Below are 26,382 nucleotides of genomic sequence, written 5' to 3' on the forward strand. Positions count from 1 at the left end.
TCAGAACTGCGATATGGGTGGGTAAACTGTTACGTGCTAGAGGTGAGGGCACCACTGTTGGATGAATTGCTTCCGTGGCAGCAGCTCTTCTGACTGCTGTGTGCTGGTGTTTGTTGCTGTGGCATTGAAAAGCACACTTGCATCACCTTTTGGCTCTTGGAAGCCCTTGCTTTGAGCAGGAGGAAGAAACTCTGTTGGCTGGTGTAAGGTGTCTCTTGTTGGCTTCTGCCCTTTTATTAAGGCCAGCACCCCGGAAGGTGAGAAGAAACAGGTGGAGAATAAAGAGATGCAGCTAAGCATCTGAAAAGGGAAGTGAGCAGTATCAGGAAGAATGTGAGAGACTGGAAGAGAAGGCAAGAGACAATCCGAATAACAAGGGGAAGAATTGAGCTGGATTTGAAAGGAAATGGCTGTGGGGAAGGTGTGTGTATGTCTAAGCAATAGCATTCAGTGTTGTCATCGTCAGTTTTAAATTGCATTCAGCAGTTGTAAATGACAACGAAGTCATGTCCAAGTTTGTTTTTCAGTTTTAATGGAAAAAAATCCCTTTTCTACAAAAAATGCCTCATCTATTTAGGCAAGCGAATAGTGGTATATTCTTGCTGTTAAAGCTTTTCAAATGCGGACTCTGTAATTGCTACTGGATGATTCAAAACAAAGCTTTTATTTTTTTTAAGTTGTCAGTAGCACAGTAAATGGTGGATTAAAGGAAAGGCGCTAGAGATGAAGGAAATATCTGAAGACTAGGATTTAAACTTTTTTTTTAATAAAAAACCCAACTCCATAGTGAATACTGGGAATTGTAAATCCCCAGTGAAAAGCTGTGTAAAGTTTTGAGAGCTGGGTGAGTTCCTGGGAGATGATTGACACAGATTTAGAGATCCCTATGTTCCTTCAGAACAGGTTCTCGTGAACTTGTAGTAGCTCATGCTTGTGAGATTGAGTTAAAGGAGTAAAAGGGTCTGTTCTGTCTATAGCTTTTCAAATAGAACTTCTGTGAAGAGCACTTGGTGTGTTCCAGGAGCTCTTGTTCATCTTAATTTGACACCACTTTGGCAATGAAGATTTGAACCTTTAAGATCTTTCAAGGTGCTATTGCTATTGTGGGTGATCTTAAGTGCTTTAGTTTGTCTTGTCACCTCTTTTGAAGTATCAGTCTGTTGTGTGCTCTTGTTTTTAACCATCTTTGAGAATCTCATGCTCACAGTTGAGCTGCTTTTGTAAGCAGCCACTAAGTTGTTGAGAGTTCTGTTTGGTTTCATCAGGGATTCAAATGCAAAGTCTCCAGAATAAAGCCTTTTCTTGTTATCATTTGGGCTGCTTGTGTTTTACGTGACTGGGCACTTACTGCTTAATCAGTGCCTCAGAGATAGCTGAGCGGGGGTTAAGTGAGCATGTCACCAAGACAGCATGTGATCTATTGTGCATGTGCTGCAAGCTCAGGGCTAGTATGTTGTTAATCTGCCATGTTTGGATCTAAGGAACCTATATCCTAAATCCATCTTTTTTTTTTTTTTTTTTGCATCTTAGCACAGATTTGGTTTGTGTATTTGACAGACTTAGGTGTTAATAGGCAGCATCCTAATTAAATGTGTGGAGCACTTCTTTCTGGCTTAGATATAGAGGGCTCCAGAGAGCAGCAGAAGGTGGTTGTTCAGCAGTCTTAGTTACAGGGTTGGTAGGAATGTGTGAAACTGCATCGCGTTTATCAAACTACCTATGGTAATAACGTTATTCATTTCTCAAAAGGATGTCATTTCCTGTGGATATATTGAACAACTGCACTCATGAAGATGTGGAGATCTCAGGATGGAGCTGTGTGGCTGAACTTGAGCGTGGGAATCCAGACAATCCTGAATTCTTCCCTCTGCCAAACCAAACCCAAGTAAGATCTGTCAAATTCTTTATTCCCATTTTTCTTGATATGCTCATAGATTTAAGACTTGTGATACCCAGTACATAAGTATTGAATTGCATAATTATTTTAGCAAAGCTTTTCTATCTCCTAAATTCCTGTTTGTGTTAAGGTCTACCTTTTTATTTTTGAACTTGGGTTTAAATCTGGGTATCAGTGACTACTTTTTGCCTCTATGCATTAATTAATTTTAAAAAGCCTTAATTTCAACTGTGCCCAACTGTTTCCTAACTCAAGCAGTTACAAATCTATCATAACTGAGAGGTTCATGACTTACTGAAGCTCAGTGGCTATTTTTGTATCTCAGTCCTATGTACTTCATTGTTGGATTCAATACTTGACCAAGTTTCACTAATTTTGGTAGTTATTCTTATCTGAAATAGTGGCATGTTAGGGATAGAAAGAGAGGTCTAGGAGTTATCTAGTCCAATCCTGTTGCTAAAGGAGGTTTACCCAAAGCAGGTATGAATGAACGTCTAGCCAGGTTTTTAAAAGTCTCCAGAAGGGACTACACAACGTTTCTGGGCAGTCTCTTCTAGCGCTCTGTCACCTTTATGGTAAAGAAGTTTTGCCTCATGTTCAACTGAAAATTCCTGTGACCCATGTCCTGTCACTGAGCACCACTGAAAAGAGTCTGGCTCCAGCCTCTTGGCACCCATCCTTGAGATATTTATAAGCATTGAAAAGATCTCATTTCAGTCTTCACCAGGTCTCTCAGCCTTTCCTCATAAGATGCTCCAGTCCTCAGGTTTGTAACTCTCTGTTGGACTCTGTCCAGTAGTTCCTTATCTCCTGAGCTGGTGAGTCCAGAACTAGACACGTTGCTCCAAATGGAGCTTCACTAGGTCAAAGAAGGGGAGAAGAAACTCTTCTACCTTCTGGCCCCATTCTTAATGCACCCAGGATACCACTGCCCTTCTTGATCATGAGGGAACATTGCTGACTCATGGTGAACTTGTTGTCCAGCAGGGCTCCCAGGTCCTTCTCTGCAGATTCCATGTTCTGGAAGGTCAAATCCTGACCCTTATTGCTGCTGGGGTATTCCTCCCCAGGTGTGGGACCTTACACTTGCCCTTGTTGAATTTCATTAGGTTCCCCTCCACACAGTTCTCTAGCTTGTTCATGTCTTGCTGAATGGCAGCATAGTCTTTTGGCCGTATCAGCCACTCCTGCCAGTATTGTATCCTCAGCAAACTTGCTGAGTGTATGCTCTGTTGCTTTACTGTTGATTAAAATGTTGAACAAGGCTGGAGCCAGTACTGACCCCTGGGAGACCCTGGTAGTACAGGTCTCCAAAAAGATCCTGCAGTGGGCTCACAATTCTGAGCCAGTTCTCAGTCCACCTCACTGTCGACTTGTCTAATCCATAGTTCGTAAGCTTACTTGTGAGGATGTTGTGAGAGTGTCATAAACCTTGCTGAAGTCAAAGTAGACAACATCTGCTGCACTCCCTGCATTTACCCAGCTACTCATCATCATAGGAGGCTATCAGATGGGTTGAGCACAATTTCCCCTTCTGTGAATCCATGTTCAATACTCCTGAGAACCTTTTTTCTCCACATGCTTAGAGATGAGCTCCAGACTGAGGTATTCCATCACCTTTACAGAGATGGAGGTGAGGCTGATTGTCCTGTAGTTTCCTTGGTTCTCCTTGCCCTTTTTGAAGGCTAAAGTGACCCTGGTTTCCCTCCAGTCCTCAGGCACCTCTCCTGTTCTCCATGATTTTACAAAAATGTTAGTGGCTTAGCAATAACTGTAGCCAGCTTTGTCAGTGCTTGCAGCTGTATCCCATCACAGTCCATGGATTTGTGGCTATCCAGTTTGCCTTGATCTGTAATCCAACCCTCCTCAACCAAGGGCAAGTCTTCTTTCCTCCAGACTTTAACTCTTACCTCCAGGGACTGGGATTCCTTTTGCCTTCACTTAAAGTCATTCTTGTTGTCTTTGACATTCGTTGACAGATTTACTTCCAAGAGGGCCTTGGCTTTTCCTGTTGCATCTGCACATACTGTGGCAGTGTTCCTGTATTCCTCCATAGTGGCCAGTCCCTTTTTCCATGTTCTGTAAACTTCATTCCTCCATTTGAGTTTGTGTGTGGTTTTGGGGTTTTTCTTTTTCCCCCCAGAAGCTCCTTGCTCATCTGTGCAGGTTTCTGCCTCCTTTTATTTCTTACTCATGGGGATTCACTGATCTTGAACTTGGGAAGTGGTTCTTGAATACTAACTATCTCCTGGATCCTGTTATCTTCTAGAGCTCTGTGTGGGTGTGAGCTGAAATTCCCCCCCCACCAACAATAACCAGGCTAGCCCAGTCTGGAAGCAAATGAAAAGCTGTATTTACAAGCAGAGTCTAAAATCTACAATGAAATGCAATGAATATATACAAATATACAAAATTCACGACATTCACAAATATATACAATCAACAGAAAAAGCACAACCGATCTCCCTTTGCTTCCCCCCAAGGGGACCCTCCCAAAGGGGCCTCCCTATCCCAGGAGCTTCCCCCCCCCGACCCCCCTGGACAGAGAAGCACAGTTAGTTAAGCAGAAAGTTGTTAACTTAGCTGCCAAGGTCAGTGTGTTATCTTCAGCCAGAAGAGAAGAAGAAACAGCAGCCAGACAGCCCAGCAACTGCCCCCACTGCCGAACACAGAATGTGCAGAGTGCCTACTTTGTTTTGGGTAATAGTTCTTAAACATTTCTATCTATCCAATGGAAGTGTTTAGAACAATCGTTATTTTGCTTTCTTACACCCAATAGTGACTTATTTACATTCTTTCACTTTTTCTGTTCTGAACTTTGCAAGGAAAAATTAAAAAGACGGTTTCAAACCATCACAAGCTCTAATCCATGGGATTCCACCAAACAAGTCTTGGAGGAGGCCAAAGTTTGCTCTCTTCAATTCAAGGTTCTAATCTGATTTATTGCCCTGCTTCTCCCATGCAGGATCCTGAACTCTAGCATCTTATGGTCACTGCAGCCAAGGCTGCCACTAGCTTTCACATGCCAAATCAGAGCATCTTTGTTTGCTAGTGCAAGATTCAGCACCACATTCTTCCTTGTTGGCTTGTCCAGCACTTATGTCAAAGCCATCATCAAAGTTCTGCGGGAACCTCCTGGACTGTGTATGTCTAGTTGTGCTCTTTCCAATAAAGATTCTCTGCTGTTGTTGGGAGATTTTGTAGAGGCTTGCTGTGACCCTTCATTTAAAATGCTTACTCTGTGTGTGATAAGTTGATCAGTGTTGGTTCTGACTAGATGAACATTTCTATTTGAACTAATACCCAAAAAAGCTATGATGTATAGCTTTAATGAAAAGTAAGTGAGCTGAGAGGATTCTCTGGGAACAAATGGCCACTGCTGCAAGATTCCCTGGCAGAAGCAGTCTTCTGTGTGTTTCTGCAGGTGCTGTATGCCTAAATACTTGTTTGATTAATATCCTTGTCTGTGGCATTAACATCTGGTTTTTATGTACCAATTACTGAAAACACATGAATTTAAGTATCAAAATGCGTTTCTGCAAAAGTAGTCAACTCCTGAAAGGTGGATTGAGTTGACTAGCCCTGAGGGGAAACCCTGTGGATAGCTTTGGCATTCCTAAAATGCACACAATTCAAGGGAGGAAAACCCTTTTGAATCCAGCCATCCTACCACAGCACACTTATGTTTGTTAATATGAGCCCTGATTTTGTTGTGCCGCTTTGTTTTTGTGCCTGTCTGCTTCATTCTTCTGTTGGCTTTGACAGCTTGCATAGCTGGGATGGTTAAGGTGAATGTACTGCTCCCTCTCTGTACAGCTTACTTCAGTTGTGCACATAAATACAAACCGTTTACAGCAGTGAGCTGTATAAATTACTACAGATAAACCTACTAGAACTCTTTGTAATGCAGTCTGTCTTTAGGAAGACAAGGTCTGGTGCTTCTCCTTACAGTTAAGTACTGTTTTCAACATTCATCTTGCTTACCCTGCTAAACATTCTCAGTGTATTGAACTAATGCTGCATTAGCAAGACTGTTGAAATATTGTATGCTCTTGTTTCAGGTTCCTATTAGATTGTCATCTGTGAGCTTTGTTCCACTTTATGGTGAAGATGAGACATACAAAGTTCTTGCTTTGTTTACACCACAGGATCCCTTCACAGGTTCCATTTTAAGATTTTAATTTCTGTGTTGCTGTTTTTAATGTAGCAAATAGATATAAAAAGGCCCTTGCTCTTTCCATGCTAGTGTAACTCTTAACTTTGCCACTTTTTCATTTGTTCACTGTGTTCTTATTTTCATATTGTTTTTCTTGTGGAGTCATATACACAAGAGATAGAGCATGCTAATCAGAGTAGAACCAGTCCCACTGAATTTGCAAGCTATCTAGTAAAACAACATGAGGCTTGCCTGAATCCAAGTATGATGTATATCTGCTGATCTCTTCATGTACATGTCTCTCCAGAAGGAATTTATTGAGCATTCATAGAGTCCATTAATTTGCCCATGAATTTAGATGCTTATCAGTCACTGGTAATAAAGACCATCAGCTGTAAGCTCATTGTTAGCTTTAGATCCTAACATAGCTCTGAATAAGATGAGGTTATCCCTGTTTGGGAACTTTTCCCTCCTTCTTTTCTCCATTCCCTTTGAGTTGTCTGTTTCCTTATCTTTCCATTTAGTGCCAAGTTTGCCACGAATGCCCATAGATCAAATGCTTCCTGATTGCTGGTGACATGGCCATCATTTCTCTGACTCCATAAAACTTGCATATCTTCCATATCAATATCCATTAGCAACCCAAAACTGAAATACATGTATGAATAAGACTCCTTTTGGCAGGCCCAGTTATTAATGTAAGAATGTGCTAGAGCACAATGATGAAGGATTGTGGTTATGTCTGAGAAACTGTTCAAATATGTCATAGCATGCAAAAAATCTACATTTGGTTTTATTCTCAGCTTTTCAACAAGTTTTGGGCTAGGGAGCATTGCATATGATGGGGATATATACCACAACATGTATTGTGTGGGGATAGTAAAAGCTGTCTTAACATAGTACCAATTAGAAGATGCTTAACCTGGTTACCACAGTGTTGTTCCTAGTTGATTTTTTCAGCTGTAGTGAATGTTTCTTTCAGAATGGGAAGAATCACTAACTTTCTATCTCTACTTCTTTCTTTCAAGCTGCAGCTCTATATCTTGCTGGCCAGTGGTGGTCAATTGATGAAATTGTGAGAACATCTGTCCTGACTAGGCAGGGGATTTGTCAGGTAAAGTGCTCGAATATTCACTTAGCAATTATTCTTATCCTTCAAGATAGTGGTAAGTAGTGACAAATAGCTATTCTGTGAGATACTGCATGGTTTCATTTCAGAAATGAGTTGGCTGTCTCAAGTCAAAGATAATGTCAGTGTAAATAGAAGAATAGTTACTGGAGGGAAGACAAGTTGTTGTGAAGATAGTGTCTAGAACTAAAGTGGCCCTCATACAGTAGCTTTATATGTAAGCTATTTAGATGTTCTTTTTTCTTTGCTCTTTAGAACACTGTGTGTCTGGTTGTCTTGAAACATCATAGTAGAGTGGTGCATTGTGGCATAGCACTATTTATTGGCCTTAACAGGAGGCTAGTAAGCTAAAATCTGTGTTGGGAAACCTCTTCGATAGAGGTGTGTTGGAGCTGGTGGTTTGCACTAGCAATACGTGAGGCTTGAGAAAGTGAGTTGCCCAGTACCTACTTTTATTGTGCATCATTGACCTTTGTTAGCATTATTGACACCTGTGAAGCATGGAGTTTTGTTGTTTTCCAGAACTGAAAATCTATCTCTTTCCGCAAGTGCAGTTTACATCTGCTAAGTGAATGTGGGTGCTCATCTTTGGTTTTTGTAGTTTTTATTTTTAGACAATTTATCATGTAGCCTTATTTTCCGAATGCTTCTTAATGGTGGGATGGGGATTAAATCAGGAAAGAAACTTTTACAGATAGAGCAGCTGAAACTTTGGGTGTTGGGAAGTGAGTGTGGTTCCTTCATTCTTCCCTCACAGTGGGTAAGATAGTGGTAGTCTTAAATTCTGTGTGTAAGAGGAACGTTGTAGGACAGAGAAAGATACCAAGTTCCTGGTTTCATGCCACAGGAACTGCTGTAACTAGTTCTTCCACAGCATCATGCCCTGTTGTCTGCAGCTGTCAGCAGTGATTGAGTGTGACAAGTCCTGCTGCTCTTTGAAGGTAATAGAATCATTGAACCACTGAGGTTGGAAAGACCTTTAAGATCGACTCCAATAGTAATCCAGCTACCATAACCACTAAACTATATCCTGAAGCACCACATCTACATGCTTCCTGAACACCTCCAGGGGTGGTGACTCCTACTACCTCCCTGGGCAGCCTGTCCTGTTGCCTCACCACTCTCAATAAAGAAGTTATTCCTAATGTCCAATCTAAATCTCCTCTGGCACAACATAAACTCATTTTATCTTGTCTTATTGCTAGTTACTTGGGGGAAGAGACCAAGAGCTGCCTCGCTACAACCTCCTTTCAGGAAGAATCCTTTATAGGACTCCAATTTACGTGCTAGCTGGGAAGTCTGAGGCTGGTGTATTGCTACTGTTTGAATGTTTCTTAAACCCCAGAACAGTTTTGACTTAAAATCAAAACTTTCTCCCACCATCCCTCTCCTAGCACTACTTTCAGCTCTTACCCATTGGATTAGGAGTAACACTGAAGTAATAAAATATCATCTGTCTCTAGTAGAATTTTACTTAACCTGTTGCTATGGCTTGTAAGCATTTCTTTGCCCTCAAATCCAGATCTCCATCTGCTTTTTAGCACTTAACAGCTTCTTTTGACTCTGCAGTGGTTTTAACTTGATGGCTTTGAAAAATAAGGTCCCTGATGTATGAATATTAATTAAGCTGACAACCCCTCTGAAATATTCTTTTTTTCCTTAGGTAAACTCTGTTGGAGAGAGGATTGTTCTCTATGTTCTCAATCGGATTATCTACCGGACACAAGAAATGGAACAACATGAGGTTCCATTCCTCTGTCATGCTAGCAATGCCTACGCTAAGATTTTGTGGGAAGGAGGAGAAGCTGTTGGGTTCTATTCTGTTAAACCTAAAGGTAAAATGCAAGTATTGTGGGGTTTGGCAGGGCAGTGGTGGGTAGATAGAGAACTTTTAAGAATATTGCGTTTAGTAGACTTTAAGCCTTTCAGGCCTAATGAGTTGGCGTTTTCCTGAAAACGTAAGAGGTCAGACTGCTGTTAAAATTCGTAGCTGAAATGGTTATACTCTACCAACCTAGAAGTTTTCGGGTTTCTTCATATTCTACAAAGTGTATTTAAAACTGTAGAAATCAAGTGTCCTCAAAAACATATTTCTTTTTTCCATAGAGCTATTGATTGTTGGATTTGACTGTTCTTGGTGGATTTTCGATTTTTTAAAAATTTTTTTGGACCTAGCTCCAGAACACAGTAATATTTTTTTCATCTGAAATGATTGTAGAAGATCTCATTATAAGCTAAACATTTTATAGTGTGACAGCATAAACTTTGGTTACAAGCATGAGATACAACTAAGTCTGGTAGTGAGAAAAACATATTCCCTTTCCTTTCATACATTTGTTATTTCTGTTACAGACTTTTTGGTTTTGTTTCTAAAACATAGTAAATTCCAAATAACTAGAAGGAAATGACAGTGGGTTTTGTTCATTGCTGAATAAAATTTAATATTTTGGTAGGCTGTTTAGCACATTAATAGCACTTTGTAGAATATCAGTATTTGAATACTTCTCATGACATCATTATTTACATTGAGTTAACAAACACTGAAGGCTAATATTTCTAGGCATTGTCAATATTTTCTCTGTGTTTATGTGCTATATTCTACAAATGAGTAGTCTACATGGAGAAAGACAGCACTGGAAATACATGACAAGGAAGAAGTGGGAAAGCTTGATTGTTGCCCCAAAGGGTACCCAAGTAATGTAATCTCTGCCCATGTTTCCATGCTTGAAAAATGGAGAAGTGTTTTTATTGTCTTCAAAAGTACAAGGCTGCAAAAACTATGTTGTATAGAGAGCTGTGTGCTTCTCCTTGGTCTTGTTAGAAGAGAAGGCAACTTCTGGGCATAGTTTACACCAACTCACAAAATGACTCTGAAAATGGATTTGGATAGTTGATGGCCTGTCTTAATGCCATTTTACAGCATCTCTTTGAAGCCACCAAGTCTATAGGCACTCTTTGAATCCTCTGACACTGAAGTACTTACGTGTTTTGAGAGTCTGTTTCATATTTAGTGTTTTGTTTGTGAGGATTCCAGTGTCAAGTGTCCTAGGATTTTTGTAGATTTTATTTTAAAATTCAGAATGCTTATTTCATTCTTTAAACAATTGTCGTCTTCATATTTGTCCTGAGGAGTGACAGAATCTACACAACTGCAATGTAAGGATTTTATTTTCTCCTTTTCTCTCCTTCCTCTTTCAGCTTGATTTTTAGTATACTTTTCCATCTGGAGTTGTACAGTGAGATCTTAGATTGAGCCTTTCCTCTATGCTATTCCTTTCTGGTACTACAGACTTTCATAGAATCGTGGAACTGTTAAAAGTTGGAGACCTTTGAGATCATCAAGTCCAACCACTCGCTTAAGGCTCAGAATCCCACAACTACTGCTAAACCACCACCACTAAACCATGTCCCTATGCAACATGTCCACATGTCTTAGTGTATCTATTTATATAGTATCTATTTCTAACATATCTATTCATATATCTTTACAATTTTATGAAGATTGCCCAAAGCTGATAAATGGCTGATAGCAATTATTTTTAATGAACATTCTAAATTAGTTTGAACTTTTTATGACTTTGGTATAATTTTTATAAATTAAAAGTATTTTAGTATGCTAACATCTGTGCTGCAGCATGTCAGTACTCAAGTACTGATGGATATTTTTTCCTCTCCTATTTCAGGAAGTCCTTATTATGCTTGTCTTGATCAGAAATACTGTATGACAGTGCTAGACACAATCTTTATAAGAAAACAACATCGTGACAAAGACTCTGGACTGCTCATGTTGAAAGACTTTGTGGATTCATTTAATGAAAATAGTCTTGGCCTACAATACCCACTGTCGGCCTTCATGCACACAGGCAAGCACTTTTATTTATTCTTCTGTATTGAATGTTCTGCTTCTCAGGGAAGGGTGAAAAATCCTAATTTAAGATGCTGGTATAGTTCCTGATTAGATTTTTAATCCTCTACATGAGATTGGGTTATTGGATCTCAGTTGGCTTTCTGCTACTGTGCAGTTTACCACTATCTTCCCTTGCCAGGCCTCCAGAATGAGCTCAGGTGTTTGTGTGTCTTCTTTGTAGCACTTTTTACTTTCTCACCCCTAAACCTTGCAAGGCTGTTTAAATAATGCTTTCTCGGAACTTCCAGTCAAATGGGCATGCTAGGCTATGTTTTAACTTGGGTGTAAGGTGGCACAGTTCAAATGTGCAAGGAAAGTACCTGTGGGTTTTCCATTAGCAACCCAAGAGTGTTATGTGATCTAGGGAAGGATACGCATCCTGGAAAGTGCTTGGGACTGTGTTGTCAAAAAAAACCACTACCTTTGCCTGGTTTCTCAAGGTTTGTCTTAATCTCTGGCTATCCACCAAACAGCCCATTAAATCCGTTTCTCCAATTTAGAGAAGATGTTGCAGCAGACAGGTAGAGGCTTTACAGAAGTTCAGACAGACAACATCGATAGTTCTTTTCTTGTCCGCTGATGTAGTCACTCCATCACAGAAGGCCACTAGGTAAGTCAGACAGGACTTGCCCTTAGTAAAGCCATGCTGGCTGTCTCGAATCATCTTGCTGTCCTCCATGTACCTTAGTGTAGCTTCTAGAAGGATCTTGTTCCATGATTTTCCCAGGCATAGAGGTAAGGCTGACAGGTTAGCAGTTGCTACCCTTTTGAAAAATGGGTGCAATGTTTCCTTTTTACAACTTGCCAGGGACTTTACCTGACTGCCAGGACTTTTCAAACATTATGGAGAGTGGCTTGTCAACATCAGCCAGTTCCCTCAGGACACTGAAATGCATCTCATGAGGTACTTGTGGGTGTGTGTGTATTTGGAGTAGTGGTCATAAACCTGATCTTATCTTACAGTGGGATGGGCTTTGTCCCCCAAATCTGTCTTGTGTTCCATCAGCTTTGGAGGTATGAAGAGAAAGTTTGCCAGTGAAAACTGAAACAAAGTCATTGAGTACCTCATCCTTCTCCTTGTCTGTTGTTACCAGCTTGCCAGTCTTGTTCATCAGAGGTGACATACTCTTTGACCATTCCTTTCTGGCTCACATACCTGTAGAGCTGCTTTATTATTCTGTGTTCCTTGTTCGATTCCTGCTCTGCCTTGGCCTTCCTGGCTCTAGCCCTACACAACCAGGCAGTGTCCCTGCATTCTTCCCAGGATATCTCTCTGCTTTCACTGTATTCTTTCCATTTATTTTGATCAGCAGGTCTCAACTCATCTTTGCTTGTCTTTGACTTTCTTTGTCAGATTTCTTCACATTGAGATCTATAACTCTTGCACTCTCTGGAAAGTGACCTTAAAAATCTGCCAGCTCTGTTCTACTTTGTTGTCCCTGAATGCAGTTTCCTAGGAGAGTTGTGTTGACTAACTGCTTGAAGAGCTACAGGTTTGCTTTTCTAAAATTCAGGGTCTTGACTTTACTCTCTTTGCTGGACCCATACTACTGAGGACTGTGAACTGCTCCACTGGATGATCACTGCAGCCCAGGCTGTGTCCAGTCTTGATGTCACTGATTAGCTCAGCTGCATTGGTGACTGTCAGATCCAGTGCATGCTCTCTGGTAGGGCTGTCTATTACCTAGCTGAAGAAATTATCCTCAATGCATTCCAGGAGTCTCCTGTATTGCTTACAGCTTGCTATGCTATTTTTCCAGCAGATGTTGGGGTGGTCAAAGTCTCCCAGGGGGATGGGAGCATGTGAGCACAAAGCCTCCTGTAGTTTATTGATAGGCTTCTCTTTATCAGGCAGCCTGTAGTACACACCAGCTACAAGGTTCTCTCAGTCTCTAATTCTCACCCATAAACTTTCAACCTGCATGTGGCTGTTCTTCAGGGATGGTTCTTTACATCAAGAAATGCAGAGTGCGGGTGATGACGCTTGTGTGCATCCTGTGCTCCAGATTTCCTCTCCAACTCTCCCAAGGCCGCGAAATCTCAGGGTTCTGCGACTATTCATAGTGGCGTCATCTCCAGCCACATGGAAGATTTGTAAAGGGCAATAGTCTGAGGGCTATACCAAGCTAGGAGGTTTCCTAATGATGTCCTTAACCCAGGCTCCAGGAATGCAGAATCCTTCCTTAAGAGGAAAATCTGTCTGGCATACTGGACTTCCTGTTCCTGAGAGATGGAAGTTGCCTACAGCTATAACCCATTTCTTCCATTCAGAGTAGGTTTTTATATGAGAAAGGAGAGGGGGATAGACCTTTCTAATGTTGGCAATGCTTCTGATGTAAATGGACTATCTCCATGGAGTGGCCTTCCATATCCAAAATCTCATACCTGTTGCAGAGAGTGTTCTAGTTTAACAGTCTTTTCCCTACAACACAAAAGTGAGGGAAAGTAACACACACAAAAAAATCCAGACACCTCTGGATTGAGATAAAGAGTTGACATAAGAGTTTAATGTAAATGAGATAGCACAATGTACAATTATCTTAGCTTATTTGTGGAAAACAGCAGCAAACTGAAAGCCTTCGATTTAAAAACCCAAAGTGGGGAGCTACTCCCCAGTCCCTCCCTGTCCAGCTGCCATCCCAGTGGAAGAGAGCCAGCACATAAAAACCTGGAACAGGAAGCCTCATGTTACAACTAGAACCTTCAGGTCCCTTAGTATTTTGCTCTAGCCAGCACTTTCATTTTGAAGGTGGCATGAGGCAGGATGTTATGAATAGCAGTAGATTAAAATTCAAACTAGGACGTTCTCCACCCCTTAATCTGTACTGTCTGCATCGTGCCCAGCAGCAATCAACATGAAACAACATACATCGTACATCAGTCACTGTCCATTCTCACTCAAAATGAGATCACTTTGCTGTACAGAGAAGACTGCTCACTGCAGATGCTCTGGAGCTCCACCATGTTCCAGCACAGTCTGGATCAGTCCATGACCAGTCCAAATGGTGGAGCTATTTCCACCCCTGGGGCAGTTAAGTCCAGTCACTCCTTCCATCCTTCAAAGTGAAAGCAAACTGTGGCTTGCATTCCAGTGCTCAGATTCCAACACATTTAGATGTCACACCAGAAAAACAGATGAGTTCCACCCCTTCAGCTTTCCAAGCCATTGGTTGCATACAGTCCAATAAACCCAGTTGTTCTTCTTCATCTCTTTGGAGGCAGGGCCCTTCTAATTCTGACTTGGAATCATTTGCATCTTGTGAAGATGCTTTGGGAATCCCTTCAGGAGGATCAGAAGCAATATCAGCTTGTCTACTCTTTTTGGGTGACTTTCCACTGGAAATTGGGGGAGCATTCTTCAGGGAAGAATTTCCTTGTAATTCAGACTTGTGCAGCCAGGACTGAAATGAGTTTTCCATCCCTCTTCATGTCTTCCCTATAGTCATGCAAGGAAAACCACAGTGTTCTGTGGTACGTACCTCCCAGATTTTCTCACTCAGACAGGGGAGCACTGTTACCAATGGTAACACAGTCACATTCCCAAAGCTTTTCACAAGTACCTCTAATAGCACAGAGTGACAAAAATCACTTGACTGTCTTCTGCCTAAGAGCCTTTCCATCCTGGGCTGGGATTTGCGATTGACAGGGACCAGTGACCAGTAAAGCTGTATAACTCATGTGGATGCTTAAAGAAGAAAATCCCATCCATCTTTGCTTGCAGTTTAAGATAGTAATAGAAAGTATTTGAACCTGAAGAAAGGATTTATTAAGAAGCACGAGTAGAATAAAGCAATATCATGCTTATTTCAGAGTCTACTATTTTGTTGAACAGTTATTTCTGTGGTGGCTTATGTATATGATGGATGATTGTAAAATAATTTTGGTTTCACATACACTTTAAAAACTGAGGTACGTTCAAGTATATCATGCATACACATATAATACAGTGTGGGTTTTTTTTCCTTACTCAGTTTGTAAGCAATATTTTGAGAAGTACCCTGCGGATTGTAACCTTTTGTGGGAAGTAGAAGGAGTAGGACGTTGGTTCCAGAGGAAATCTATTATCTCTCTATTGCAAAATGAAGGTACTTATGCTTTTATTGTCTAGTGGCACTTTAAAAGTTAGTATAACAGTGAGTTCTGTGAACACTGCCTATGGAAACTACTAGAAAGATTATTTTTTTTTATTTGTCCTGAGACCTGAGAACATATTTAGAATGGTTAATTGTTATATAAAGCTACTACAATTTTCCATTTCCCTGTTTCTTTCCCCTCTGCCCGTTTGAATCTTGCATCAGAGACTTCACATGACAAAAACGTGAGTGGACAAGCAGTGGATCATTCTCAGTGGTCTGCAGCGGTAGCTGGAACAAGTGGACAGAATGCTGAGCTAGAAGCAATGCAAAATGTGCGTACCCAAAACTAAGTAGTTCTGATAGCTTTTTAACTTTCCAGAAGATAAGGTCTGGGAGATGTCTTCTCTCTGTCATGTTAACTAAATTGGCTCAAGTGTGCACTATATATAAAATACAAATGTTTTTGTTACTTTTTAAGTGGATCTTATGCTTCTCCCTAATGTAACACCCCTGACTAATCTGGGGTTTAAAGTACCCTTTTTTTCAGAGATGTGGGTAGGGTGTCCGCATGAATGTAGAGGGTCTGTATCACAACTGTGAGGGTCTACAATTTGAGCTGTTTGCTAGCACATTAGAAAAGGGAGAGTATTCCATTTCGCTTGGAGATTAAACTGTCTAGAAAGGCTGTTGAACAGTATCATTGTAAGAGGGGAGAGCATGAGGAAAAGTGTTTATAGAAGTACAAGTGTTTAATTTGTATTCAGAAGGACTGAAACCTCCTTTTTATGTATTTGAAATATCAACCAGGTTTCAGCTGCATATGTATGTGTTCAAGCATGTTTGTGTCTTTGAATACTATGAACTTGTTCCTCTATCGTGTTTCTGTTCTGAGGCCACACAAGGTGCTACAAGCTATTCTCAAGCTATTGAAACATGAATTCGTAACAGTATTGAAACATGAATTTGTGTGCTTCAGGATGGTCTGTACTATTGACTGTGCCTTCACAGAAGTTGATGCTTTAATTAATAGGAAATAAGGACTGAATAGGTGTTCTCAACTATTGGGATCTAAACTTCAGATTTGAAGTAAGTCAACTGTCCCTTTTCCCAGCTTAGAAAAACAAAGCCTTTCCCAAGGCAGAATGGTGATTTTTTTTTTTTTTAAATTACTGGAAACAACAACTCTTTAACTGTCTTCCTTTCGTATCTTGAGCAGCATCACTAAGTTCTAGGTTTAGATTCTAAAAGTGATTGCATCAGCAAAATGATCTAGAAGAGAGGCATGTCTGGTAGTAGAGCTGTATGGATATATTTGGAGAAAATAGTAAAGGAACAGTAGTTATTGCAGTTTTCATTGCTGTGAGTTAAGAACTCAAGCCCTATCCTTTGCCTTCTTCCAGAAGAGGGAAGATAGTTGAATCTAAAGTGTGCCAACTCTTCATAGTTCATTAGAATTGGTGGCAGCTCTTCTTGGCACCTGCATCTATAAACAACTCTGCAATGCTTTGAAAATTGTTGGACAGCTGAACAATATCCCATCTTCTCCCAAATCAGAAAAAGTTTTCCAAATGTACCTTACACTTACTGCTCCCTATTTTGTATATTTTGATGCTAGAATAATTTGACATTTCTTGTTTCAAATGAATTTTAAATACGTATTTCAAATGAGCAACTTTTTGATGGCTGCCTTAGATAATACAGGAAAGGTGACTGAAATGGTGCTGGTTGTTGCCAGTTCTAGATTACTTCCAGCAGCTAAGAAACAGCAATGTGCACAGCTTTTTTTCTGATATATACATTTCATGTCTCCTTCAGAGTATCAAGTGCTTGACTACTGAGTCCTGACAATTTGCAGAAAAGAATTGAAGTGGCTGGGGGAACAAAAGACAAAAGAGTTCTAGGGAGAGGGAAATCTGACATAAGCAAGCTTTTCTCCTGACTGTGCATGTAACCTGCATTACTGATGAATCATCATGGTCTAACTCTGGCCAGCAACTAAGCATCACACAGAGCTGGTCATTCATCAGTTGCCCCTCGTGGGAGTGGGGAGAGAATTGAAAAGGTAAAGCAAGAAAGCTCCTGGGTTGAGATAAAGACAGATTAACAGGTAAAGCAAAAGGTGTGCACACAAGCAAAACAAAACAAGGTGTTCGTTCTTACTTCCCATTGCTGGGCAGGGGTTGTTCAGCCATCTCCAGGAAAGCAGGGCTCTAACTAGTATTTAACAGTGATGTAGAAAGACAAATACCGTATCTGTGAACATCCCCCTCTTCTTCCTCCAGCAGTGTATGCTGGAGGAGATATTATGTCATGTGGAATACCTCTTTTGTTCAGTTGGGGTCAGCTATTTTGCGCACTCCCAGTCTACTTGTCAGTAGGGTGTTGTGAGAAGCAGAAAAGGCCATGACTCGGTATAAGCACTGCTCAGAAGTAACAATAACATCTCCTTTACCAGTGCCTTGTTCAGCATAAATTCAAAATGTGGCTCATTCATGCTACTCTGAAGAAAATTAACTCTGTGCCAGCCAGAGTCAGCACCTCCTTACCACTTATGCCATACTGTTATGCCATGCTCAGGTACCACAATATCCAATGTGTTAACCACTACCACCCTTCCCATCCTTTGATGTAATATGTAGTATAATTCCCTTAGTCTATGGGAATTCTTACCAAGCTTGTAAAAGGTCCACTTAGTTCGTGTAGTCCATGGCTTTGACCTCCAGCTGGTGGTCACTCTGAACAGGAGAGGTGATGTGTTGCATGGCGTTACTGGGTATCAAAGCTAGCTCTGATTGGGTTGCTGCTGCGATTGAGCTGTTGTACTTGCCCTACTTCTTGCAAAACTTGTCCTCCAGTGATTTGGGTAGTTCCTGCTCTAGTAAGTCCTGTAACATGCAACATAAATCATGGGTTACAATAGTTCTAATTTATATCCATTATAATCTCCACTCTTGGTCCCCTTTGGACCAGACCATTGGGTTTAACACTGCAGTGAACTCCTCCATTTTTCCCTCTTCTGGCTTGGCTTTATCTACAGACTTTAAATCCTTAGTGGGATGTGCCTACCTCAAGTGGAGTCTTATGTACAAGCCACAGTCTCTTCAGAGGTATACTTAGTATGATACAGACTTACCCACAGCCACAGTCACTTTGAAGTGCACCTGTTCCAGTGTGGCCTTCTCCATGGTCCACAATGACTTCAGAGATACACCTGCTGCAGCATGGCTTTACCCACAGCCAGACTGCCTTCAGGAGTGAACCCAGTCCAATATGGCCCATGGCTGCAGTCTCTGAAGGGGTATATGTGCTCTCTTATGGGCTTATCCACAGCCACACACTTCAAGATACTACTGATACTTCAAAGTGTACCTGAAGCAGCACAGACTTTGCCATAGTCAGAGATGCTTTGCAGAATAGCTTTTGCAGTGTGGATTTATCCGTGGGCCACAATCCTGTCAGTTATATTTGATGCAGCAGACGTAACTATGGCTACAGACACCCTGAGATATACCTGCTGTGGCACGGACTTAGCCCTGGCCATAGATGCTTTGGGAGTATCCTGCCCCCATGTAAACCCATCCATGAGCCATACCCTGTCAACGTGAGTTCAAACTGAAGTTCCAGCCTGTCCAGTAAAGCAATCCAGAATCAGCAGTGATGACTTGGTCATCTGCTAGCCCAGGTGCATGGCCATTGCTGTTAACAAATGTTTCCAGTGCAACAAGCAGCAAAGGCAAAAAACAGCCACTGACATGTGCTAGATTCCCGATATACACTAAGGCAAGAAGCCCTGTGGCAAGCAAGGGCCTGTCAATTAATAGCTGAGCAGCAATAACAGCTGTAATTTGATCTAGTACATTCTAATGAAACCTGTTGTTATTTCTAATCCTTTGAGCCTCACTTTGGGCACCAAAAAAAGACTGTTGTGATTTAACCCCAGTCAGCAACTAAGCACCATGCAGCTGCTCACGCAGTCTGCCTGACAGGATGGGGGGAGAGAATTCAAAGGGTAGAAGTGAGTTTGGGTTTAGATAAAGACAGTTTCATGGATAAAGCAAGAGCTGTGCACACAAAGCAAAACAAGGAATTAATTCACTGCCTTCCCTCAGCAGGCAGGTGCTCAGCCATATCCAGGAAAGCAGGGTTCCATTATGTGTAGCGGTGACTTGGGAAGACAAATGCTATTACTCCATGTCTTCCCCCTTCCTCATCTTTTTCCACCTTTTGATGTTGAACGTGACATCACACAGTATAGAATATCCCTTTGGTCAGTTGGGGTCAGCTCTTCAGGTACCCCATCCAGCTTCTTGTGCATGCAGCCTGCTCACTGGGGTGGTGGTTAGATAAGCATAAAAAGCCTTGATGCTCTGTAAGTACTGCTCAGCAGTAACAAAAATATCTTTGTCTTACCAGTACTGTTTTCACTACAAATCCAAAACATAGCCCATACCAGCCACTATGAAGAAAACTCCATTGTTGCTAAAACCAGCACAGTTATCAAGTTATGATTTTGTCTGATCTCTTTTCTTTACATGAGCTGTCATATTTTTTTAATGTCTTGATAAAAGTAAAACTATAAAATAGAATCGAAATATAAAAATAAAAAATTCCCATTAATTTTTTTGTCAGTTACTGTAGTGTATTCCTTTCATTCTATGTGGGAAGGGGAAACAAATAAAAGAGTACTTCTATCCTTTAGTTATGTGGCCACCTGTTTCTAAAGAAAATGGTTGGGGGAAAAAATTGGTAGTTTTTAACTGTTTACTTTCAATTCTGATTTGATTCTGGAAGTAAGATGCAGGATAAAAATACTCATCATTGTAATAGTGATGACTTAAAAATAGAAAAAATGTTGAGAGATAAGACATACATGTAAATGTCTTAATTGAAGAATGATTATAGCTGTTCTTCCATAGGATTATTACTATGAAAGATGTGCTTTAGAAAGATATAGCCACAGATGAGGAAATGAATATATTTTAATCATTTCAGAGGTGTTGGAATAACTTTCTTTGCTTTTCCTTCACAGACTGGCTCTCAAAAAGCTAAAGAATCGGTAGATATCCACACAAGCACTTATCAAGGTAAAATTAAGCTTGGTTATCACTACAGTCATTGCTGTGAATTAACAGGTTCTCAGGCTCTTTGACTGCTGCATTGCAAAGTGTATAAAAACATGCCCTTCTCTAAAGTGCTGAGGCTAACTCAAACATTTTAGAGAACTTTAGATATTTTTTTTTTTTGAGTTTTGGTAAGGATTTACACACATATTCAGAAAAAGTACTACAATGAAATACAATTTGTGTGCACTCAGTTTCTTTAATGAAATACTGGAGGGGAAAATTATTTATGGATCCTTAGACTGCATTTGTTTAATGCATTTTTATTGTTGGTTTTCTTTTTTGTTGTTTGTGTGTGTTTGTTTTTTTTACCCCAAAGACCCTAACATAAGTCCAGTTTCCTCTTGGTCACGAAGCAGTTATTTAAAACATGCCAGGATCGGAAAATATAGCCAGGAATCTCAAAGTGAGACTTCCCAAGGAGATGACGAAAATACTCTCCGCGTGTCAAAAAGCAGGTAGAGGAGCCTGTATTCTACTAATTTATTGTTTTCTTGTTTGGCCAGTCACAGATTATATCAGTGTCTCATAATGTGCTGCTTGGTATTTCTTCTTTCTTCCTACTTGTTTGATTTCAAAATTACTAAAAATAAGGCCTGATTTTACAAAGAAAACTGAGACATCACCTGTAGAGTGACTGTACCAAAATGTAGCATCTCTGAAAGCTCAGCAGGTACTGGAAATAGTAGTAAGAAAGCCGTCAGGGCTGTGGATGTTCTGTTACAACTTAGTCTGCATGAATGTAAAACATTGGTCCTGATACAGCACACTGTCTTGCAACAATATAACTGGATAGGTGTCCTTTCTGATCTCTTGTTAGGGTGGCATATTGCAGTAAAATAGTCTGACTGTTTAGTTTGGGAGCTGGCTACTGCTTGTCACTTAATAGCAAAGTTATATGGATCCACCTACTTCAAAGTAAAGCACTTTGTTTAGATAAATTCTAATTTAAAATCATAATATCCAAATGCAACATTTTGAAAACAGAGTATCTCCAGTTTGAAGGATGCTGTTCTGTGTAATAATTGTCAAATGGGGGTGTGAAGAATTGTACCACTTGCATGACATAACAATTCATACAAGACAGAGCCTGAAGTACTATTTGCACTGGCTTTCATCCAGAAATTGGAACTGCAGCTATTTTAAATTAATAAATTTCTTGTTCCTTCCTCCCCTTTCCTGTGTCTATGTGCATACACATACACACACATTGCCCTTCTCTTCGTCTCTCATTCTCTTCCAAAAAGCCCAGTGCACTCCCCACAAACATCTTCGAACTATTTAGAAAACCACTGCACTAGAGGCAATGGTTTTAAACTAGAGAGGGGGAGATTTAGATTGGACATTAGGAAGAAGTTCTTTACTCTAAGGGTGGTGAAACACTGCAACAGGTTGCCAGGGGACGTGGTGGAGGCCCTATTCCAGGAGGCATTCAAGATCAGACTTGATGGGGCTCTGAGCAACCTGCTTACTGCAGGGGGATTAGACTAGATGGCCTCAAGAGGTCTCTTCCAACCCAGTATGTTCTGTGATTCTATGAACTGAATTTTTGAGATTGTGTTACTACCCATAAGGTGCATCAGAGCTTCATCGTTATCTGTATGCTAATTTAATCTCTATTTGATTGAGTCCTCTTCAGCTATGGTGTGTTTATTGCCTTAAATTCTTTCCCAGTTGTGGTCTTTGTGGTATACATATTTAATGATTATACAACACATTTGCTTTTGTAACTCCATAATTTTGAACTGTTTCTACAGCACGGGTAGGAGAAGTTACTTTCTTTCTCACCCCTTTGTGACTTCTAAATACGTAACAGGTTACTGCTTTCTAAATCTAAGATAACAAATTTCTGACTTTTATTCCCATAAAACAGAAGTGAGATGGATGTCTTCATTTTATAATTGCCAAAACAGTTTTTCCTACTTGATGTTTTTTTCCTAGAGAGGAGTTAGCTATTTTAGATGTGTTTAGTTTTCTGTACTCTTACTTACTATGGCAGGCATATGACAGAGCACTTTATAATTCGTCATGAAAGAATTTCCCTGCTGAGATGACCAAATTCATGTGTTACTCTGAAAGATTAAAGGATGTATCTTAATACCTGCTGCAGGCTGGAATTTCTTGCTCAAGCATCTAGAAACTTAGAAGCCATAGTAGAAATATCTAAGGAGAGCACTGTTGAGAACGATGAGAAAACGACTGAGAGCCAGCCTGTGTCAGAAGCGGAGCTACCTGTATCATCCTCTGAGAAAGGGAGTGAGGAGGTGAGCTGGATGTGGTGGCAATAGCAGATAAGTTTGGAATACAGTTAGAGTTTCTTTTTAACTGTGGTCCTTGCTGCTTTGATCCATGTGACTATGAACAGTTTGATTTTTCATACCAGTGTTTTGTTTGGAAGTGTATCTAAGAAGTTATGGCTAGCATAGAATTACTTTTGAGGAATGTTCCTTTATATGTACTTTGAATAACAGAGCTCATAGGATCTTCAGTAAGGTGAATTTCTGGCTTGCCTACCAACCAAATTTTCTTACTTGACTTCTACTCAGGTATTCTGAAGACATGGAGTATGGTCAAGATCTGATCCAGTACCTCTAATTTTTTTAAAAATATGTTTCGTTGAAAAAGCCAATAGCAGGTATGTTTTAGTGACTACTGTTGGCTTTTTCTACTTCTCCACCTAAAGGCTGCCTTTGATTTTTAAATCCAGCTTTTATCTCTACAACTTGTTAACAGATTGAATTTAAATCTGTGAGTACTCTTTGTGCCTAAAGACGTCTCCAGGATTTTGTGTTCTTATTGAGAAATTGGATCTTACACTGTTTTGAAATGTTGGAATGACTGCAGCATGTATGCTTGTGACCTGCATAAAAACCACATAGCTTGGCTCCTAACAATGTAAACTATGGTCAGAAATTTAGTGCAGATGACAAAACCAGGCTAGTAAGAGTAATTAAGTTTGGTATTCTGCACTACAATCTGCCTTCTTAATACACATTTCTAGGTACCTGCAGTATCTGCTTCTCACTTGAAGCTGCAAATTTGGATCACAGATACACACCCACTAGTGCTGGGGGGGGGGAAACAGCTGGGCATAATTTTGACTTACAAATGTCATTTTCCAGGAAACTCCATCAGAACCTTTTAATGGTGAGGTAACAGAAGAAACTAGTAAGACCTTACTTGCAGATGAAGTGGAAACAGCAAATGAAGCTCTAAGTGGTGAATCAAAATTGCAACCTGAGAATCAAGAAGAACCCTTAATGCTGTTTGTCCCATTAATCCTTGAATCTCAGGCAAAACCATCAGAAGACACTGTATCAGAGAAGGTGAGAGAATTGAAACAAAATGTGAAGCCATCTTGCCTTCAGAGTATACATACTGTGTTTTTTTTCTTTTATTAAGTAACAGGTAGAAAGTACAATTCCATAGGAAATTCTGGGGAGAAGCAATGGTGTAAATCCATAAAGAGAATATACTAACATTTCTGTTTTAATATGCAGAAGCAGGGCATGTATGTATAAGCTAATGCTGCACCAGTTTGCCTTGGCAGTAATGAAACAGCTCATTCGTATTAAAATACTAGTTGGATACAAGTGAAAAGTTACATCCTTGTTTGTCCACTCATTCTGCCCTGATGAAGTGCATAAATTAGTGGTAAAACACCTGTCTAGAACATAGATCTTACTGGTGTTTTTTTTGTTTATAGTGCAAAAGTAGATTGTTATATGCTAGCACAATGATAACAGTGTATGTCTAAAACAAAATTTTTAAAAACTACAATTTTTTTTCTTCCCCTGGGATTAATTTCAGCATGTTTATAACCTAAATAAAAAAAATACTTTGAATAACTGGAAATAGGAGAACAACTCCAGATATCGAATGCAGTTCATAAAAGTCTTGTGTGAAAAGGGAGGAAGAAATGTTTGTTGACTGGACATATTCTGGCATTCAGCAATTTTTAATACTATATCATCTGAGTTTGATAGCTAGGGGGAGGAGTTATTCAGCCTCTATCTTCACTTAATTGTCCCTATTGCTTTGGCACCCTTCTCCTCCCATTGTAGGTTTTAAAGGCAAATGATTCAGAAGTGCTGACTGAAGAAGGTAAGTTAGTGGAGAAGGAGGGCACTGAAGAACACCAAGAATCCAGAAAGACCGCTACTGAAAATGCAGCTGCTTCAGGGTCGAAGGAAGAGCTCTCTGACAATGGCCTGCCCAACTCTATGGTAACTGAAGCAGCAGAAGAATCTGCTTCTGAAAACGTATCACCCAAAACGGCTTCATCATTAGAAGATCAGAATGAGGAAGCAGGTTACAACTCACAGGAGGCCCCTGGTGCCTTAAGTCAGAGCTCTTTGATAATGGTTGAAGTCGAGGGTGTTTCTTTTCAGCAGCCTTCTGGACAGGAAGGACAGAAGAACCAGTTGGAAGAGCACTCAGAGGAGTCTGCAGAGCAGGTGGATCAGTACATGCAGACAGTAGCAGAGAGGGCTGCTGACAGCAGCTCTGAGGAAGCGGAAATTGAGGTACCCATTGTAGATCGGAGAAACTTGCGAAGAAAGGCCAAAGGCTACAAAGGTCCACCTAAGAAAAAAGGAAAGCCATCTTAAAAATGAAATACTGATTGTTAACGAATCTATTTATAAAAAAGTTATTTTGTGCAAAACACTAGGGTGTAATTAGACCATATGGAATACAGGACATGTGTTTAAAATTCTGGGTTGGACTTCCTCTTAGCATTAATCACCTTCAGGTTTTCTTGAGGGTGGTTATATACAGAATATTGTGACTCATCTTCCATTTTTAAAGCAATCTTTACTAAGGATTAATCTGCTGAATACTTCAATTGATAGTCATGCACCCACTTCCAAAAAATTAAGGATTCTTTGGCTTATGAAAAGTGAGTCCAATTATTTCAGTTACTTCTAAGTGGATATTTGGTATGTATGTTTATGGCTGTTACTACCTGTGAGATTGGAAAATAGTGTTTGTGAGAAGGCAATGCCATTCATTGGGCTTTTACTTTTCATGGCTAAGTTGGAAATAATTTCAGTCAGTATCTTTAAGATATTTGTGTACTGAATACATAAATATTACAAGATTATTAGATTCAGTCACTCTTGATTTCTACTGAGAACAGTGAGATTTCTGGTATCATTTCAGTGACTTAGTTTTAGATACTGAACTTAATTCACATCTCTAAGTACACCCTGGGGTGGATTGTAAATCTAGGGTACCTGAGATAGTAACTGATGAGAAGACTATTACATGCAAAATATGGGCAGTTGGGGTGCAATTAGCAATTCTGATAACCAGTGCAGTCTTGAAAACTGGATGTTGTTCTAATTGTGATCACAGCAGTACTGAAGGGTAATGTTTTTCATTAACTTTTTTGGCATCAGTTATCTGGCAGTCAGTACAGAGTAGCAAAATTGAAATACTGACTTTCAATAATAGTTTTTGTTCCTGTATTGATTGTCCCATTGGAATAGTCAGTACCTCTTGTTACATTAATGCAAGACAACATAGATGACAACTGTATTGGCTGAAGAGTTTTGCCTTGACAAAACCATTGGTGTTTTAGGCTTGGACAATTTTTTGGGGAGGGTCTGTTAATTGTCTGTCTTATTACCACAAAACTCTTAAAGAATTTTTAAGATCTTACTACACCAGCAACCAATGATTAAAACATCAACTTTATACAAGTTTGTACCAAATGCTATTACCACATGGCTGTGGAAATACATGTATACAATGAAGGCAAGCAGTATTATTTTTGAGATTTATTTAGTCTAGGAATAGAATTTAAAGAACATTAATTTGTGACTTCAGTCTTGCACTCAAATGGCAAATAGCTTTGTATTTGAATCCAGCATTTGTTCCAATGTCTTTTCTTGTACTGCTTGCTAATTATTACCGGGATCTGCTTTGCTTGCCACCCCCCATCCTGTTTTGGTCTATTTCCATTTCATGCAGAACCTTTGTTTGCTGTTCTCAATGTTTCATAGCCCTCTACATGAAGATGTATACATGACTTATTTCAAAAGTGCTTTTAACTTATTTGAAATTATGTCTGACTTTGGTTTGTTGCTTTTCT

General features: G+C 40.1%; 1 protein-coding gene across 1 annotated transcript; it reads left to right on the forward strand.

Annotated features, from left to right (window-relative positions):
* Positions 1 to 1,750: 1,750 nt before the first annotated feature.
* Positions 1,751 to 24,895, forward strand: FAM169A (family with sequence similarity 169 member A). The gene is made up of 12 exons (XM_054397564.1): positions 1,751 to 1,885; positions 5,959 to 6,058; positions 7,082 to 7,167; positions 8,846 to 9,017; positions 10,866 to 11,045; positions 15,061 to 15,174; positions 15,388 to 15,497; positions 20,195 to 20,249; positions 20,605 to 20,743; positions 22,396 to 22,549; positions 23,408 to 23,611; positions 24,350 to 24,895. Exons 1-12 carry the CDS (start codon positions 1,751 to 1,753, stop codon positions 24,893 to 24,895), a joined length of 1,995 nt encoding a protein of 664 aa, XP_054253539.1.
* The last annotated feature ends 1,487 nt before the right edge of the window (positions 24,896 to 26,382 follow it).

This window comes from Indicator indicator, chromosome Z (genome assembly GCF_027791375.1).
Source record: "Indicator indicator isolate 239-I01 chromosome Z, UM_Iind_1.1, whole genome shotgun sequence".
In the NCBI taxonomy this organism is placed as follows: Eukaryota; Metazoa; Chordata; class Aves; order Piciformes; family Indicatoridae; genus Indicator; species Indicator indicator.

Bases quoted from the DNA above. Each gene is read 5' to 3' on its own strand.
- FAM169A (XM_054397564.1), top strand. From the start codon at position 1,751: ATGTCATTTCCTGTGGATATATTGAACAACTGCACTCATGAAGATGTG. The intron at 9,018-10,865 runs GTAAAATGCAAG...CTCCTATTTCAG, and splicing joins CTATTCTGTTAAACCTAAAG to GAAGTCCTTATTATGCTTGT. The intron at 15,498-20,194 runs GTGCGTACCCAA...TTTCCTTCACAG, and splicing joins AGCTAGAAGCAATGCAAAAT to ACTGGCTCTCAAAAAGCTAA.